The 20219-nt window shown below is 35.0% G+C and overlaps 2 protein-coding genes across 2 annotated transcripts; both read left to right on the forward strand.

Moving 5' to 3' along the window:
• Positions 1-315: 315 nt before the first annotated feature.
• LOC110643333 (uncharacterized) lies at positions 316-8590 on the forward strand. The gene is made up of 18 exons (XM_021795681.2): positions 316-500; positions 588-876; positions 1154-1372; positions 3040-3098; positions 3244-3381; positions 5336-5410; positions 5539-5622; positions 5756-5817; positions 6000-6069; positions 6773-6848; positions 6954-7084; positions 7209-7268; positions 7364-7438; positions 7517-7621; positions 7701-7796; positions 7895-7975; positions 8059-8160; positions 8264-8590. The coding sequence occupies exons 1-18, from the start codon at positions 459-461 to the stop codon at positions 8330-8332; spliced, it is 1833 nt and encodes a 610-aa protein (XP_021651373.2). The 5' UTR covers positions 316-458; the 3' UTR covers positions 8333-8590.
• An 8997-nt stretch (positions 8591-17587) lies between these two features.
• LOC110643317 (gibberellin-regulated protein 3) lies at positions 17588-18596 on the forward strand. The gene is made up of 3 exons (XM_021795662.2): positions 17588-17976; positions 18068-18146; positions 18300-18596. Exons 1-3 carry the CDS (start codon positions 17923-17925, stop codon positions 18482-18484), a joined length of 318 nt encoding a protein of 105 aa, XP_021651354.1. The 5' UTR covers positions 17588-17922; the 3' UTR covers positions 18485-18596.
• Positions 18597-20219: the final 1623 nt, after the last annotated feature.

Below are 20219 nucleotides of genomic sequence, written 5' to 3' on the forward strand. Positions count from 1 at the left end.
AAAATATAAAATATTTATTTATATCTAAAAATTTAAAATTAATTATAAATTTTTTTCTTTATTAATTATAATAATTATTTTATTTATATTTTTAAAATTTTTTAAGTATTTTATTAAAAAATTTAATTATTTTTTATTTTAATAATAAAATAAATAATATAATATAATAAATTAATAATTATATATTTATTTTAATAATATAATATATTAATTTAATAATTTTTATATTTATTTTAATAATAAAATAAATTATATGATATAATTTTTATTAATCATGGGCGATAATTAAATATAATTTTACTAATTATCGAGCGTATTCTAACTGTTGAACCAAAGAGGCCACAGAAAACTCTGCTACTGGTTTTTAGAACATAGCGGAGACCCGCCGCTTCATCATCTCTTTCTAGCGCAGGATAAGAACCTGTACTTCCTATGCGCGTCTAAACTCGCTCACACCTATGGGCCACGCTTCCGCTCTTTCTCCATGCTTTCAACCTAAGGTAAAATGTATTGCTTCGTAGTTATCCTCATCTTTCTCTTCTCTCTTCTCTGTAGATGTGAACTAACAATTCCATTGTTTCTTCAAGATTTCACTTAGCCTGCAATCCGAAGCCTTTGGCATCTCTGCCTCGTGCTATCGTGCTCACGGTTTGCTATTGTCCTTCCCCAACACTGCATCGTCCTTTCCTAGTAGGCGAACATGTTTCAGGTTCAGCACTCTGGTTGTGAGGGCGGCTGACGGTGGTGCGCGGCGGCAGTCCAGTGTCCGGAGAGTTTACAGGCAGTCTCAGGGAGAGAGTGCGTTTCGTAGTGCTCCGGTCCAGCAGATTACCTCCTTTGTCGTGCCGGCCGGCGCGTTTGTCGCCTTTACATTCGGTATGGAAACTTTACAGGTCACTATTAATTTGCAGAGAGTGTGACGGATTATCAATATGTCTCCATGATGGAACATAATTATAATGATACAATTATCTAATTTATTTGTATAGTGATAATTATTCTCGAGTGATTATCATTCTGGTGTTTAGCCTGTGTGCATCCTATGATTAAAGGAAACTAGGATTTAATATGTTTTCTCATGGCCATAGTGGACTCTCATCAGTTTATCCTCTAGTTTCTCCAAGGATGCCTAATTTATGTCTTCAGCTGACAGTTTTGTGGAAATTGGTGGAGAAAATCTTGATGCCAAAACCAAAAGGGCCAACATTGGTGGAAAATAAATCTCCTGCTCCTGCAAAAGGAATGAATTGGTCCTTTGCTGCTGGCACAAATTTATTTCCTGGTCTCACTGCAAAGATAGACAGAGAGTCCAAGCAGAAGCTTAATGAATTTGCCAAAGAAATTAGGTCATTCAGCATTGTTGACATGTCAGGTATTCTTGCTAGATTGATTTGAGCAACAACAATGCAGTTTATGTCATATGCTTCACTTAAGGCTTTCAGATATAATTTCATTTTCTATACGTATGCACTGTATTCTTCTTTATCATTGTTTAATATTCTCTTTTAGATGGCAGAATTCAAATATTTACTGTCAATATATACTATTTTGCACTCTTTTTGGCTTTTGATTAATGTCCTAGGCTGATGAGCAAAGAATGGACTTTGTCAGAGTTTTTCAGAGATTTTTAAAGATAATAATTTGACTTGAAACTATGATATTCAGTGAAAAGGGTTAGGGTTTCCAATTGAATGGAAATGAAAAGAAATTAAGCAAGTTCCAGGTGGCTGACCTGGGACTGTCAGTAGTGTGAAAGGTACAGCCTACCAAATAGCAAAATTTGGGCTTTGATTCTCCATTCATGCTAGCGAGGCTTAGAGCTGTAAACATATTATTTTAGGATTTGATGGAATGCAAAATCAAATCTAAATTTCGTGCTGATTTGCTCGCAATATCAAAGAGTGGATTTTTATAAGAACAAATAAAAATAAAAAACCATCACATTGACGTGCCTAGAATTTGTTACGTTACCTCCAGTGTCGTGTTGATGTCATATTTACAGTTAAATATGTTTTCTGACAATCCCAAAGAATTTCTTTAGAGGTTCTGAAATTTCTTAAGCACATAAAGAATTGGTCCCGCAAATGAAATTTTATAGATTTTGGCTTCAAATCTGTTTACATCAGTATAATCAGAACCAAAAACATAATCACACTTGATAATATATTTTCATCCCACAATTATGAAGCTGAAAACTATCAAAATAAATTGGACTTTTAAATATAAACCAAATTAGTCTTACAGTTACCTAATTCGTTGCCTCCCCTCTGAATGGCGTTCTAGAATGCACGGTGATCGTGTGCCAGAACGTGAAAATTGCCGATCCAAAATTTATCTCTTTGATACACTGATACTAGTTAAATAGGAAGTTATCTAGTGGTTTATGGTTTGTAGTTACCCTAGAACTCTACGTCTTTATCCACAAAGTTTATTTAATTAGAATTTTTTTTCCTTAAGAAGATAGAATAGGTTTGTTTTTATTTAAAACTTTCCTATTTTATTTGGCTCTACTATGTAAATTTTAATTATGTTCTAATAGGCTAAAATTTGTTGAAAGATATTGTACATCCATTAAATATATAATTATTGCTCAAAAAGGCCACTATCAAAGCATTTAAACGCCACTTATGATCCGAATCAATGTAATCTACCGTACTGTGACCCCAAATAACGTTCCAACTAAGCCTACCCTCTGCATACCCCATACCTAGGAAAGTACCGTATCTTGTACCTGTGCCCGTCCTAGAGCCAAAGCGAACTACAGACTAGGTAACAATGATTGAGACAATTCTAGTTAAACAACAGTCTTTAAAGGTCCCAAGGCCCAACATTTATATTAAAGCATAATTCAAGTCTATATTCAGAATCACTTTGACATTTCAAATGCAATAAGCAAGATTTTTTTTCTTCTTTTGCATTTAGTTCTTTCTTTCTTTTGCTTGGTTGGCACTATTTTGTTCACGTTTTCTAATTTATTGCTGTAATATAATTCATGTCTTCCATTATAAATGTGATCTCATGCTTCCAAGTGTTTATCAGGGTGTAACTTTGGAGATGAAGGACTATTTTTCCTTGCTGAAAGCTTAGCATACAATCAGGTTAGATTCATCAGTTGTTTACTGCAGCTCTCCTCATGATTCTTAGCTTCTTGTAGATTTAGTTATTTATTTGGTTAGGCTGTTTTTTTATAGTACATTTAAAAATTGTTTGTTAATTGACTGCATATATCTTAGCTACTCTCAGACTCTAGAGGAAGTGAGTTTTGCTGCAAATGGAATAACTGCTGAAGGAATAAAAGCCTTTGATCGTGTTCTTCAGTCAAACTTTGTATTAAAGACTCTAAACTTGTCTGGAAACCCTATTGGAGATGAAGGAGCTAAGGTCAGCCCATATCCACTTTTACATGAGATTTTGAAAAAGAATGTTAGTGGCTCTTTTATTTTATTGCTGCATAGTATTGGATTACATTCTTGAATTTAGGATGATGCTTTCGTTGTTTCAAGGGACTATTTTTTTAATTTTGCTTTTGCATTTTCATTGCAATTATACTTGTAAAGGTAGAACTTCCTTTTCTTATACCCCTCTGATTAGTATAGCTTGTTCCATTCTTCTGCAAAGGATACAGACAATTGATAGTGGAAATATGAATCACTTTACTATTGAATACTATCATTCTTCTCTTTTGTGGTCTTGCAAATAGTATTTCGATCATTTAATATTTTAACCTACAACCTTCAGGCCATCCATCATTGATTACCTGGACATGCATTTGGGCGATTACTATGGGAAAAACTCAGTAACGGCCATAGTAACTAATCTAGAACTTAGACTGCACAATAGAATTGAAGATAAATATAGACATAAGGTGTTTGTGTCCTAATTTGCAATAACTGTTAGATTGGATGTGAATTATGGCTATACCCCAATTTGGTCGGTTAACCCAAATAAAGCTTTCTATAGATTGATTTATTGGCCTTGTGACAAGAAAAGAAATTAAGAGAGATACTACTTGTAATCTCTGGTCTCTGGTTTTAGTGTTGAAATTTGTGTCATACTTGACTTTTGGACATATGCTAAAACCCAAACTGCATAAATCTCTCATGTGATATCTCTTTGTTGGTTTCCTTTTCTTTGCCTGCAAGTTACAAATATAGGGATTTTTGTGACAAAACCAATAAAAAAATCCATATGAAGATTTTTATTGATCTATAAGAGAATGAAGCAACAAGGATCACTAATCATCTTGATTTGTAACTGCTTTACTACTCAGGGGAGCAGTAAGCACTTATAGGCCAGATATTACAGTTGTTCTCCTTACAGAAGGGGGAACAAAAAAAAGAGGAATGATGACCTAATTATTAGAATTTGATTTGGCAATAATATTGATTAAACTTTTCTAGATATTACTAATCTAATATCTAGTTACCAGTCCTCGATTCTTCTAGGTAAAGTTATTTTTTACAAGGTTTTCCCATAATCATGTGCGTAACTGAAGATATCTCATCAATGGTACAATATGACTCTTGATATTATGACTTATCAATGAAAAAGAATGTTGTGTAATCACATCATTTTCTACATACATTAATGATGTTATAATGTGGCTTGATTTTTGGATATATTTTTCATGGACCCAATTTTAACCTGGCCTAAAAAGCCCGTGTTGTGACCCAAATGAAGTATTTTGTAAGGTCTGTGGGGCATGGGCTGAATATTGTATTATTTGCCTACTTCGGCAGTATTGTGAGAGTTTGGGAAAACAAACCGAGGTTAGGGTTTGAAGAGTTACGTGTGATTGTATATCTCTCTTTTCATTTTAGTGGATTTTTTCTCGTGGACATAGACTTTATAGTCGAACCACGTAAATCTTGTGTCCATTTTTCTTCTTCTCTATACTGTGATTGTGCGACTGTGTGCGCGCTTTAGATCTATGTGCCTGTTATAACATATCCTTTTGTGTGAGAGTTACTTCTGGGTTTATTTTTATCATTTTTCCTTTCCAATTATAAATTTTTTATGAGGCTTCATTTTCCCTTCGATCATGTGCACGACTAAAGTATTTTAATAATTGGAACTATGTGACTTGTTATATAATAACTTAGTATTGAAGTAGTGTGATGAGCATAACCTAGGCAAAGTGCTTCTTGTAGTTCTGATCATTTTCACTGCTTGATAATCTACATACAGTAATTTTAAAACTTAAGTGTGACTTCTTTCCTGGTTGCAATTTTTCATTCTTTTCCATCAATGTTTAAATTGTTGCTTATAATCTCTCGCATTCAGGGTTACAATTTTTATATTTATTTTTTGGCTTTCATTTTTTGGTTGCAAACAGAGTCTATGTGATATATTAGTAGATAATAACAGTATTGAAAAGCTCCAGCTGAACAGCGCAGACCTGGGTGATGAGGTGAGATTAATTTTGGCTTCAAACTGATGCTGAGGAGTACACTCTTAAGCCTACGTAGTTCATATGTATTATTACTAGAGGCACATCCATTGACCACGTGCCTAAAGTGTTGCTCACTATATGTGCAGGGTGCAAAGGCAATTGCAGACTTGCTGAAGAAAAATTCAAATCTGCGTGTGATTGAGCTTAATAACAATATGATTGATTATTCTGTATGCAAATACCTCAACATTTTCTTAAGATTATAGCTAAATTGGCAAGCGCCTCTCTGTTTACAATATTAAACTAGAGTCAAAGTTGATAAATTGATACTGTTATATGATTTCTTTTTGGAACTGGAAGTAGGGATTTACAAGTCTTGCTGGAGCATTTTTGGAGAATGCCACTGTACGAAGTATATATCTCAAGTGAGTAGATGTTCTAAGGTTTTTCTTTTCGGGTGTTGCTATAATAGTATGCCCAGTTTATCTATAGAAGCTTTTGAATTTAACCGGTTGGGTTCTTCAACAGCTTTAGATCAATATTTCCAATGGTGCACTTTCTTTATGATATTTCTGGAAAGTCTTGCTGACATTCTATCACTGTTAAGTGGCAATTATGGTGGCGCTTTGGGGGCTAATGCTTTGGCTAAGGGACTTGAGGGAAACAAGTCATTAAGGGTACATGTAACAATTACTTTTACTTTGCTTTTTTGTTTCGGTTTTTTTTCCCCTCCTTTTAATCCTCTATATTCCAAATCAATTGGATTAATGACTTTCTAGATTTGTTCTAATGATGATAAGTCATGGATTCATGGATTTTAGCATGAGTATCTAGCAGAGATTGCCCAATCTGATTATGAGTGATCTATTTAAAATCAAAGCTAGCAACTTACATGTCAACTAAGTGACCTCTGTACAGTAACGTTAGTCAAGCCTCCATAAAGATTTTTTTTTTCCTTGTTTCTTTGGAATGGGTTAAAATTGATTTTGAGCTAGCTGTAGATTATGTAGGCTGATAATTGCTTACGAGTTATGTGGACTCAGTGAGTCATGGCATGTAGCAATGATTAGATATGAAGGTTTAGTATAACCAGGTCTAGACTTTCAGTTATTATTATTATTACTGCTACTACTACTAAGGAGGAAGGAAGAAAGCTAGATGGTATACTAATTCCTATCCTCAAATCAGTCCTGATTGGCAATTTGAAGTTTTATAGTGTGACACACCATTATCTCAATCTTACCAAGCATTGGACTTTATTTTTTAGTTTCTTACCTTATGTGCCAAGATGAACAATGCTATACAGATAGGATTTTGGATATGCAGGAATGATGTTTCTCAAGGGATATATGATTCACAGTAAAAGTTATTTTCATTCAGGAACTTCATTTGCAAGGAAATTCTATTGGAGATGAAGGAGTTCGTGCCTTGATGTCGGGTTTGTCTGCCAGTAAAGGTTTGCCTATTACTCTATCAATTTCCATTTTAAGGTACCAAATTCAATTGATTTTAGAACACCCAGTTCATTGTAGTAAATCTGACATGCGTGCTTGCTCTTCAGTGAAACTTACCCATCTAGACCTTGGAAACAACTCTATTAGTGCAAAGGGAGCCTTTCACATTGCTGAATATGTAAAGAAGAGCAAGAGCTTGTTTTGGCTGAATATGTACATGAATGACATAGGTGATCAGGTGACTGATTATCCACATCCTCTATTCAGCTTCTTGGCTAACTTTTAAATCATGTTAATGTCAAATGATGGTTCTAGATTGGACCTTCCATTTTGTTGATATTTTTTTCCTAAATATGTATCAGGGTGCCGAAAAAGTTGCAGAAGCTCTAAAGCAGAACCGGAGTTTAGCAATAATAGACTTGGTGAGAAGAAAGCGCTTCACTCTTGCATATACCCATATATGCTTTAATTGCTTCCTGAATAGCTGTTTAACAAATGATTTCTATCAACTCTATAGGGTGGAAATAACATCCATGCCAAGGGGATTAGTGAGATAGCTCAAGTTTTGAAAGACAACTCTGTCATATCAACAGTGAGTCCATTGCTCCTTTATGATGAATTAATCTGTTTTTCTTATCCATTTTAATCTGGGATTCTGTCTCTCTTACAGTTGGAAGTTGGTTATAATCCTATTGGACCTGATGGAGCCGAGGCATTATCTGAAGTTCTTAAGTTTCATGGAAGCATAAAATCCTTAAAGCTTGGTTGGTGCCAGGTAAATCCACATATGTGTCTACATTTGTAATTCAATTGCTTAATTAATCATAATAACACGGCATGGAAATTTCCTGCAGATAGGAGCAAAAGGCGCTGAGTACATTGCAGATACACTGAAATATAATAATACCATAACAATTCTAGACTTGCGAGGAAATGGACTTAGAGATGAAGTTTGTTCTTCTCAATTCAGATCCTTGTTATCGCTTTTTGGCACTCTAATCTCTCAATCTTACTTTTCTTCTTCCCCTTTTACCTGATATATTTGCAGGGTGCAAGATGCTTGGCTCGTAGCTTGAAAGTGGTGAATGAAGTTCTAAATGAGCTCGACTTAGGATTCAATGAAATAAGAGTAAAGAAACGTTCTTTTATTGAATCTTTGTTCACAAATTGAAAACATCCTGCACTATTTTATATTGATCTTGTTGTGTATAGGATGATGGGGCTTTTGCTATTGCTCAAGCACTTAAGGCTAATGAAGATGTGAAAATTACCTCTTTAAACCTTGCAAATAACTTCCTTACGAAATTTGGGCAGGTAACACTCACACCTTCTTTCTGTAATTTTCACAACTGGAAATTTTGTTTTTCTATTTTCTCCATTTGTGGTGCATTTGCATGACTACGTTCATTATGTACAGAGTGCTCTCACTGATGCAAGAGATCATGTATACGAGATGAATGAGAAGGAAGTGAACATTGTTTTCTAGAACAATTGAATTGACCATAAAGGGAAATAATTTTTGTTGTATGCTAGAATGTGAGGAGCTATTCTTTTTTGCCTACTCCTTTTCCAGCAAGTTATAGGTAAAAACTAAAACATTAAATATTTTTGAGCTATAGCCAACTCATCAAGCTGAGCATTTGGAAATTTTTGACATTGAGATATCATATTTAACTTCACCATTTACAAATTTGTCACTGTAAAACTTTTTCCCGACTTTAATAGAGTTCAGAATTAGATACAAGCTTGCTTGTTTCGGTCAATCTGTTAATGGTATATGATTGACAGAAGTCCTTATCTAGCTCAATCTGCCTACTTTATGCTGTTAGCCTAACGTCTTAATCTTTATCATTTACCTTGTTCTTAGGTGGTTCATTCTTTTTGTTATATGGAGTGTTCTTTTCCAAGTATCGTATTTTTGTGGGGAATGGAAACTGAAGACTACGTGTTGCTCGTAATTCATCATTTATTATCATTATGACTACGTTAAAACAGATTCATAATGAAAACAGACACTGGTTTGAATTGTTTATAGGAATTTAGAAAATTGGATCTCTCATAAGCACTAACTCTTAGGCATTGGATTTGAAAAGGTTTAAATTATTCACAATTGGTGGATCCTGCTAATGTATTCAATTCAGCAACTCAACTCAATTCAACTAAGCCTTTATCTCAAGAATTTGGGGTCGGTTATATGGATTTTCTTTCTTCATTCTAATCGATTTTGGGTTAAATCTACGGAAATGTGTAATTCTTCTAGGTCATGTTGTACTACTCTTTTCCAAGTCAGTTTAGGTTTACCCTTTCTTTTCTTTCTATCCCCTAACCTAATGCGTTATACTTGTCTAACTGGAGCCTTCGTATGTCTACGCTTCACATGACCAAATCATCTCAATCTCCCGTCTCTTAACTTATCCTCAATTGGCACAACTCCTATCTTTTCTCTAATACTCTCATTACGGACTTTATCTAGTATGACCACTCATCCACCTTAACATTCTTATCTCCGTAACTCTTATCTTAGACATATACGACTCCTTCAGTACTTAACACTTACTACCATATAATATGGCCGGTAGTATGATTGTACGGTAAAATTTTCCTTTCAACTTATTGGAAATCTTGAAATCACATAAAATTCTCATGGCACTTATCCACTTCAACCATCTGGCTTTAATCATATGACAAACATCCTCCTCATATCTCCCATCTACTTGAAGGATTGAGTCGAAATATTTAAAATGATTACTTTGGAGCAGTACTACTCCATCCAAACTAATTTCTTCCCTATCACCAGTTCGGCCTTCACTGAACTTGCAATGCGTGTATTTTGTCTTCGTTCTACTTAACTTAAAACCCTTTGACTTTAAAGTACTTCTCCAAAGTTCTAGCTTTCTATTGACTCCTCGCGTCTCATCTATCAGAACTATATCATCTGCAAACATCATGCACCAAGGGATACTCTCTTGTATATGTTTCGTCAATTCATCTAAAACTAATATAAAAAGGTAAGGCTTTACAGCTGAATCTTGGTGTAATCCAATTGAGATAGGAAAATCTCTTGTGTCCCCTCCTACTATGCGTACAATAGTAGTTGCTTCTTCATACATATCTTTCAACACTTATATGTACCTAATAGATACCCTCTTTTGTTCTAACACTCTTCAAAAGGTATTTCTTAGAACATTATCATAAGCCTTCTCCAAATCGATAAAAATCATGTGTATATCTTTTTTCACATCTTTATATTTCTCCATCAAACTTCTAATGAGAAATATCACTTCCATAGTTGAACAACCGGGCATGAAGCCAAATTAATTGGGAGAGATAAGTGTCATGACGTAGTCGATATTCCACAACTCTCTCCCACAACTTTATAGTATGGCTCATGAGTTTAATTCCCCTATAGTCATAGTTGTTAAAGGCTTAAAGGCGCACTAAGGCGCCAAGGGATCTTGGAGCCTAGGCGCAAGGCGAAGGCACAACGCAAGGCGAAGGCGCACGCTTGAGCTAGATGAGGTGCAAAAAAAAATATATATATATATGAATATTCCATCAAACTTCAAATAACATAAAATTAAAAATAATAATAACAAATAAGCATTCAAGTACTAAATTATTAAAACTTTAATAGTCTTTTAATCTTTGTATGTCTCTCTTATTTTTAAAAATAGGTACTAAAATACTCCTCTTCCATTCAACAGGCATTTTCTTTGAGTTTATAATCTTATTAAACAATTTAGTTAACCATGTCACTCTCATATCTTCCAAAAACTTCCACACTTCAATTGATATTCCATCGGGTCCGCAGGCTTTACCTACTTTCATTCTCTTAAGTGCTTCCTTTACTTTTAAAGATCTAATCCTTCTAGTATAATTCGTATTCTTTTCTACTGTTCTGTAGTCTATATTCACGCTATTACTACTTTGACTATTGTTAAAGAGATTATCAAAATAATTTTTTCATCTTTCTTTAATGTCCTCATCTTTCACCAACACTTTTCCTTCTTTATCCATAATGCACCTAATTTGATTGAGATCTTGACATTTTTTTTCTCTCCTCCTTGTAAATTTATAAATATCTTTCTCCCATTCTTTAGTTTCAAGTTTCTCATAAAACTTTTCAAAGGCATGCACTCTTGCTTGACTAATTGTCTTTTTTGCCTCTTTTTTTGCTATCTTGTACTGTTCATATGCCTCATTATTATCACACTTAGTTAATTTCCTATATCATTCCCTATTTCTCTTTACTGCATTTTATACTTCCTCATTCCACCACCATCTCTCTTTTGAGAGTGGTCCATGTCCTCTAGACTCTCCAAGTACTTTTCTAGCTACTTCTCTAATATTTGATGCCATTTGTATCCATATATCATTGGCCTCCACATCTAGTTTCTATGCTTCGGACTCGAGAAACTCATTTTTGAATTTCACTTGCTTTACTCCTTTGAACTCCCACTACTTTATTCGAGTTACACTATTTCTTTTAACCTTACTTGAATTGTTTCTAAACTTGACATCCAAGACTACTAACCGATGTTGACTTGTTAAAGCCTCTCCTGGAATGACCTTGCAGTCCTTGCATAGAGCTCTATTTGTCTTCCTGATTAAGAGGAAGTCAATTTGGTTTCTATGTTGCTTACTTTTAAAAATCACTAAATATGACTCTCTTTTTATAAAGTAAGTATTTGCTAATATTATGTCGTATGCCATAATAAAATCTAGGATACTTTTTCTCTCCTCATTTCTACTGCCAAAACCAAAACCTCCATGGACATTCTCATAACTTTACCTATCACTTCCTACATGTCCATTCAAATCTCCACCGATGAAAACATTATCTTCATTCGGTATGCTTTGCATTAGATTATCCATATCTTCCCAAAACCTTTGTTTACTCTCACTATCTAGTCCTATTTGTGGGACATAAGCACTAACTACATTTATTGTTTCTCTTTCTAGTACTAGGTTTACTAGTATAATTGTATCTCCTACTCTTTTCACAGTTATTACAGTATCTTTTAATGTCCTGTCTATGATTATGCCTATTCCGTTCTTGTTTCTCTCATTTTCAGTAAACCACAGTTTGTACCTTGAATTACCCACTTCTTTGATTTTTCTCTCTTACCCATTTAGTCTCCTGAATGCAAGCAATACACTCTTCTCCTTTCCAAGGTATCCACAAGCTCCATTAATTTTCCTATAAGTGATCCAACATTCCAAGTTTCAACCTTGATTCTCCTCCTATCCTGTTCCTTACTAATTGATCTCCTCTTATGATATCTTCTATTATTCTCTATGCTTATCTTGTGTTCTGTTCCACTATCTGTTTTACTATATGTCATATGGATTAACTTCTTTACCCACACCTGTCTCTGATGTGGGAACCCTTGCTCATTTAACACCACACCCGGCCGTCGGCATGGTGCATCGCTTTCGATGAACGCCCTACACCCCTGCATATTTCTCACTATACTCGGGCTTCAATGTAGTGCATCGTAAGTAGAGGATGCCCTAACATTTATATCATTTGAATCCATATCATGAGGTGTGAAGAAATTTTTACGCTGATTGTCACCTATCGCAACCTTCCTTCTTTATCCGGGTTTGGGACCGGCTAAGCACAAATTACTTAGGCGGAGTTTAATTTATTCAATTCAACAATTGCGAAAATAAAGCTCTTATGAGGTTGAACTTTTTTTTAACACTTGTTCGTGATCTGGAAAGGATGATGGCGAGGAATGTGTAGCACCATGTGAAGTAATTATGAGTATTTTTACTCAACTCAACTCAACTAAATCTTTATCTCAAAAATTTGGGGTCGGCTATATGGATTCGCTTTCTCCACTCTGAACGATTTTGGGTTAAATCCTAAAAAATGTGTAATGCTTTTAGGTCATGTTGTACTACTCTCCTCCAAGTCAATTTAGGTCTACCCCTTTTTTTCTTTCTATTTTCTAACATAATGTGCTCTACTTGTCTAACTGGGGCCTCCGTATGTCTACGCTTCACATGACCAAACCACCTTAATCTCCCTTCTCTCAACTTATCTTCAATTGGCACCGCTCCTACCTTTTCTCTAATACTCTCATTACGGACTTTATCTAGTCTAATATGGCCACTCATCCACCTTAACATTCTCATCTCTGCAACTCTTATCTTAGATGCATACGACTCTTTCAGTGCCCAACACTCACTATCATATAACATAGTCGATCGTATGGCTGTACGGTAAAATTTTCCTTTCAATTTATTGGGAATCTTACGATCACATAAAACTCCCGTGGCACGTCTCCACTTCAACCATCCTGCTTTAATCCTATGACTAACATCCTCCTCACATCCCCCATCTACTTGAAGGACTGAGCCTAGATATTTAAAGTGATTACTTTGGGGCAGTATCACTCCATTCTAATTAACTCCTTCCCAATCACCAGTTTGGCCTTCACTGAACTTGCAATGCATGTATTCTGTCTTCGTTCTACTTAACTTAAAACTCTTTGTCTCTAGAGTATTTCTCCAAAGTTCTAGTTTTCTATTGACTCCTTCTCGTGTCTCATCTATCAGAACAATATCATCCGCAAACATCATGCACCAAGGAATACTCTCTTGTATATGTTTCGTCAGTTCATCTAAAACTAATGTAAAAAGGTAGGGCTTATGGCTGATCCTTGGTGTAATCCAATTGAGATCGGAAAATCTCTTGTGTCCCCTCCCACTGTACGCACAATAGTAGTTGCTCCTTCATACATATCTTTCAATACTTGTATGTACCTAATAGATACCCTCTTTTGTTCTAACACATTCCATAAGACCTATCTTGGAACACTATCATAAGCCTTTTACAAATCAATAAAAATCATGTGTAGATCTTTCTTCACATCTCTATATTTCTTCATCAAGCTTCTAATGAGAAAGATCGCTTTCATAGTTGAACGACCGGGCATGAAACCAAATTGATTAAGAGAGATAGAAGTATCATGACGTAGTCAATGCTCCACAACTCTCTCCCACAACTTCATAGTATGGCTCATGAGGTTAATTCCCTTATAATTTGAGCAACTCTGTATGTCTCCCTTATTTTTAAAAATAGGTACTAAAATACTCTTCCTCCATTCATCAGGCATTTTCTTTGAGTTTAGAATCTTATTAAATAATTTAGTTAACCATGCCACTCCCATATCTCCCAAATACTTCCACACTTCAATTGGTATTTCATCGGGTCCACAGGCTTTACCCACTTTCATTCTCTTAAGTGCTTTCTTTACTTCTAAAGATCTAATCCTTCTAGTATAATTCACATTCTTTTCTATTGTTCTATAATCTATATTTATGCTATTACCATTTTGACTATTATTAAAGAGATCATTAAAATAATTTCTCCATCTTTCTTTAATGTCCTCATCTTTCACCAACACTTTTCTTTCTTTATCCTTAATGCACCTAACTTGATTGAGATCTTGACATTTCCTTTCTCTCCTCCTTGCTAATCTATAAATATCTTTCTCCCCTTCTTTAGTTCCAAGTTTCTCATATAACTTTTCAAAGGCCTGTGCTCTTGCTTGACTAACTGCCTTTTTTGCTTCTTTCTTTGCTATCTTGTACTGTTCATATGCCTCATTATTATCACATTTAGGTAATTTCTTATACCATTCCCTTTTTCTCTTCACTGCCTTTTGTACTTCCTCATTCCACCACTATCTCTCTTTTGAGGGTGGTCCCTGTCCTTTAGACCCTCCAAGTACTTTTCTAGCTACTTGTCTAATCTTTGATGCCATCTGTGTCCACATATCATTGGCCTCCATATCCAGCTTTCATACTTCGGACTCGAGAAGCTCATTTTTGAACTTCACTTGCTTTACTCCTTTGAACTCCCACCACTTTGTTCGAGCGACACTATTTCTTATGACCTTACTTGAATTGTTCCTAAACTTGACATCCAAGACTACCAACCGATGTTGACTTAAAGCCTCTCCTGGAATGACCTTGCAATCTTTGCATAGTGCTCTATTTGTCTTCCTAGTTAAGAGGAAGTCGATTTGGCTTCTATGTTGCCTACTTTTGAAAGTCACTAAATGTGACTCTCTTTTTATAAAGTAGGTATTTGCTAGTATTAAGTCGTATGCCATAGCAAAATCCAGGATGCTTTTTCCCTCCTCATTTCGACTGCCAAAATCAAAACTTCCATGAACATTCTCATAACCTTGTCTATCACTTCCTACATGCCCATTCAAATCTCCACCAATGAAAACATTTTCTTCATTCGGTATGCTTTGCATTAAATCATCCATATCTTCTCAAAACTTTTGTTTACTCTCACTATCTAGTTTTATTTGTGGGGCATAAGCACTAACTATATTTATTGTTTCTCCTTCTAGTACTAGCTTTACTAATATAATTCTATCTCCTACTCTTTTTACAGCTATTATTGCGTCTTTCAATGTCCTGTCTATGATTATGCCCACTCCGTTCTTGTTTCTCTCCTTTCCGGTAAACCACAGTTTGTACCCTGAATTACCCACTTCCTTATTTTTCTCTCTTACCCATTTAGTCTCCTGAATGCAAGCAATATTCACCCTTCTCCTTTCCAAGGTATCCACAAGCTCCATTAATTTTCCTGTAAGTGATCCAACATTCCAAATACCAACCCTGATCCTGCTCCTATCCTGCTCCTTCCTAATTGGTCTCCTTCTATGATATCTTCTATTATTTTCTATGTCTATCTTGTGTTCTGTTTCACTATTTATTCTACTATCTGTCCTATGGACTAACTTCTTTACCCACACCCGTCCATGATGTGGGAACCCTTGCTCACTTAACAACATACTCGGGCGCCGGCATAGCGCATCACTTTCGGTGAACGCCCTACACCCTTGCATATTTCTCACTACACCCGGGCTCCGATGTAGTGTGTCGTTAGTAGAGGATGCCCAAACGTTTATATCATTTGAATCCATATCATAAGGTGTGACGAAATTTTTACGCTGGTTGTCACCTACCGCAACCCTCTTCCTTTATCCGGGCTTGGGACCGGCTAAGCGCAAACTATTTAGGCGGAATTTAATTATGAGTATTTTTACTAATGAAGAGAAATTGTTGGGGTGAAATGAAAATTTGAAGATTATATTGAGGGAAGGCAATTGCCATTGTTCAGGTTGCAAGTGGATATATTTAATGATGGGTATGAAATAGAGAGCCTGTCAGGTATTCAACGTTAGGTGGCATTCTACTCAATGCGTGCTGATATCAGAGTCTTGGGTATCTTCTGCAGTGGCTGAGTCATGTAATTACTTGGATTGCTGGCTCGTCTCTTGGAAATAGATGCAAATTTGAGACTTCCTAGTTTGATGCTTAATCTAAAGTCATGCCCGAGGGGAGGAAGGAGGAGGGCCATTACAATTTGTTAGTGAAACTGATAAATTTTAAGTGGCGTATTGGCCGTCTACAAGAAAAAAATGGAGAGTCGTATTTGAAGCTTTATTGCAATTAAACAAGAAGTTAAGCGGTAGTCTGTGTATGCATGGAAGGGAGTGAGCTTGAATTAAGCAAGTGGACGAAGGCGAAATGCGAATGTAATCCCAATCTCTTTCTCGTTTACCGGTGAGTAGCGACGAAAAGAGGGCTTGACTGTGACGTATCTCTTCATCTCTCTCTCTTATTATATCATTTTAGCCAACTGTGCTTTAGCTGTCATCTGCTCACTGTCGGTGAACATTCTAGGCCAGCACCCTGTTTTTGTCTTCCTCTTCTCTTCACGATTAAAAGGAGCTCGTTTCATGCTTGAAACGGTGTTCAGTGCTTTCGAAAATGGCGACAAATTTTTGTTATTATTACTGCTACTAGTAATGGGTTGTGGGATACAGCTGTGCTGCTTTGCCATTTACCGAATCACTTTTTTTTTTTTCTTTTCTATATCCAAGACCCTGATAATCCAGAAATAGAGAAGAGATGGCTAGTTTTGGCCTTTTCTATTTCTCCGTACACTGCCCGTTTTCTCATTCCTTAAACTGTGATTTTGCCGTAAGAATATGAGATTTTACATGTTAACAATAATGAAAATAACACTTTAGGTCGCTTCTCTTCGGCCTATTTCTGTTGTCAAGACTCGAAAGAGTGCGAAAGGTGCATAATAAGGTGACAGTATGCATGGTCATGTCTGCCATGTATTAATGTTCCATTAATTTAATGCTATATCTTACTTTTCCGAAACTGTATTATAAAAAATCATGTAATACCATCAACACCTTATTGCTATTATAATCAACTTCTTATGCGATTCACCCAGGAGGTCCTCAGGCTTTTCCCATTGGCGTACCTGCATATGCTTTCACTGAATACAGGATCAGCTTTGTTTTGTACACCAATTTCTCGCTGTTAAAGCCGTTAAAGGATAACTATTTTAGGGGAACATGCAGAATTCTAAAGACGCCTGTACCTTTACAGTTGAATTCTTTAAATCAGGTTTTCAAATTTTATTTTCCCAATTTTTAAGCTCCAGCCCACATTTTTTTAACTTAAATGGTCGGTATTTCGAGTCCCACATTAATTATAAAAAGGATGTGTGAGTGATTTTTATGGAGACAAATTTTATTAAAATTGTCATAATTTTAACAGATATGTTTGTGTGCTTATCTACGTAAAAAAATAATAATAACACTTAAATGGTCTAAAGCAAATTATTCATAACATATTATGTTAAAATTCTAGTTATACTCTCTAACAGGAACGTGGAAGTTATCTGTACCCTTGTATTTAGCAAATAAAATCGAATTTTCAACCTGTTGATGTGATAAATTAGAGATGTGGAGGGAAAATTAAACATTAAATTTTAAGACTCTGTTCCCTTGGCCAAAAAATATTATATAACTTAACAAAAGGTACAGATACAATGGCAACCAGAATAAAAACAAAGCCTGTGGGCGAGTTGGTAATTGAGAATAAGCCACCAAGAACCGCCTATAAATAAAGTGCTACGCTCAGACTCGGTGGACTCAGTACCCCTAGCACTTTCTTAACAACCCCATTTAGATCACATTTCAAACGCCTTCAGACTGGTGGTCCTGTAGCTGCTTCCAAATGGCTTTACGCTCCCTTCTTTTGGTGGCAATCTTTCTTTTCTGCATAGCACAGGTAGAGAACTCTAATATCTTATTCTCTTCTCGAAAAACATTTCTCATCCTAATATATTATCTTGATGAAAAAACTCCTGGAAATGTTGCAGGTTTCATCTGACGTCGAGATTGAAGAGCAAAGCACCCAGCTGGTGAAAGGAGCTAACAGAAGGCTCTTGCCATTCTTGGGTAGATTTCTATTGTTCTCAACTCCTATACCATTACTTGTCATGTCCTTGGAAGAATCTAAGTTTTTCGTTATTTGTCATGTCCTTAGAAGAATCTAAGTCTCTTTTGTGTGGCTGAAGCCCTACAACTGATAGTAGTTAAATTTGTTTGCAGATTGTGGAGGGTTGTGCAAGGTGAGGTGCAGTTTGCATTCGAGGCCTAATGTATGCACAAGAGCATGTGGCACCTGTTGCTTTAGGTGCAAGTGCGTGCCTCCAGGCACCTCTGGAAACAGAGAAGTCTGTGGGAAATGTTACACTGACATGACTACTCATGGCAACAAAACCAAGTGCCCTTAGAATGCTATAGGAACTTCCTCTGTTCTCGTATTAAATAATATTCAGTTGGGTTTATATATGGATTCTCTGTTCTTGAATGTTAATTAATGCAATCATGAAGCTTGTGTGCAAATTACTATTCTCTACCTCCCTGGTTTTTGAATTGAAATTATCTTCAACTCGAGTAAACCATGGATGGTTTGGGCTGTGTGGGGTTGGTGAGGTATGTTAATTAATTGTTCTTACATATATTTAATGGTGGTTTATGCTGATTGCAAAAGTCCATTTTGGCTTTAACAAAGCTTACTAAGTCTTTTTCAGGCCTCACTGCTCAGGCCTCACTGCTCTCCGTTGATACCTTCTCATGTTACATAAAAAACAACATTGAGCTAAGTTTTAATTCTGTCAGAATCTAATTAATCCAAAAGTAAAGCTTTTCTTTTGGGTATTAAATTCGAAATATCTAGAAGAATATATATATATAAACAAAAAACAGAATTTAAAAAAAAAAAAAAAAAAAAAAAAACAGAAGCACAAAAAGCAGGAGGACAGAACAGAGTCGTGCTGCTGTGTAAAATTGAAGGGATAAAAGGATTGGACTGGCATGGGTGGGATGAGTTGAGTGGGTAGGTTTGGCTCTGTGAAAATGGAGAAACTGGCGTGGATTTTGGACCAAACAGTGTGGGCTGACAACTTTTGGGGAATAAGAGTGAAGAGGGGTTGAGTTGAGCTCATTCTGGGCTTTAGCCCATTTGGTGCTTTGTTCGAGATGTATCCAAGACGTGCGAATTTTCTTCATTTTTCAATTAATAAATACCTTGATAATAGAGTTTTGTACGTTTCAATAAGTAAGAGATGTGGTCACATCTCAACTATATCTAGAAACTTCATTCATCATCCATCAAGTTAAAGCTTAAGTCGGTTGAGGAGGAGCAGAGTTGACGAGGACAACTGCTAACACCATTTTTGGATGGGAGGAAAAAAATAATAATAATAATAATAAAATAATTAAAGAGAAAAATAATATTTTCATTTTATATTTAGATTAGAAGAAAAAATATTTAGAGAGAAGTTACTTTTTTTTTAGATAATAAAATTATAATTTTATTTTTAAATATTTAAAAAAACTTAAAAAATATAAAAATATTTTTATAATTTTAAATATTTTTCTTCAATTTACAGAAAAAACAAGAGTAAAATTCAACTCTTATTTTTCTTTTAAAATTTTTTTTCTTATTTTTTCTTTAATTAAATGTAAATAAGTGAAAAATAAAGATATTTTTCTATCAAATTTTCCTTTCTCCTTTTCAATCCAAACACAACGTAAGTCTTTCAAAGAAGAGAAATGGATTGCAGATAAAACAAAAGTAAGTTGAAGTGAAATGATATTTAGTTTAGGCTGAAGTTTTTGAAGTTTCGTCTGATTATTTAATTACTCAGCCGACATGAATATATATATATAATAAATCTTGAAATCAATCATAAGGGAAAAATTTTATTAAAATTTGAGGAAATTACAGAATATATAACAATACTTCATATTAGGGGCGAGTTAAACCGAGTTAATTCGATTTAATCAGTTTGATTTTAAAATTTAATTGGGTTGATTTGATTTTATATTATAAAAATTTTAGTTTCATTCGATTTTGAGAGAAAAAAATTATTAAATCGAATCATACTAAATAATAATTTTATATATTTAAATTAAATCAAATCAAATCGAATCAATTTTTGAATTGATTTATTTTTATGAAGA

The sequence above is a fragment of the Hevea brasiliensis genome, chromosome 2 (assembly GCF_030052815.1).
Source record: "Hevea brasiliensis isolate MT/VB/25A 57/8 chromosome 2, ASM3005281v1, whole genome shotgun sequence".
Lineage (NCBI taxonomy): Eukaryota > Viridiplantae > Streptophyta > Magnoliopsida > Malpighiales > Euphorbiaceae > Hevea > Hevea brasiliensis.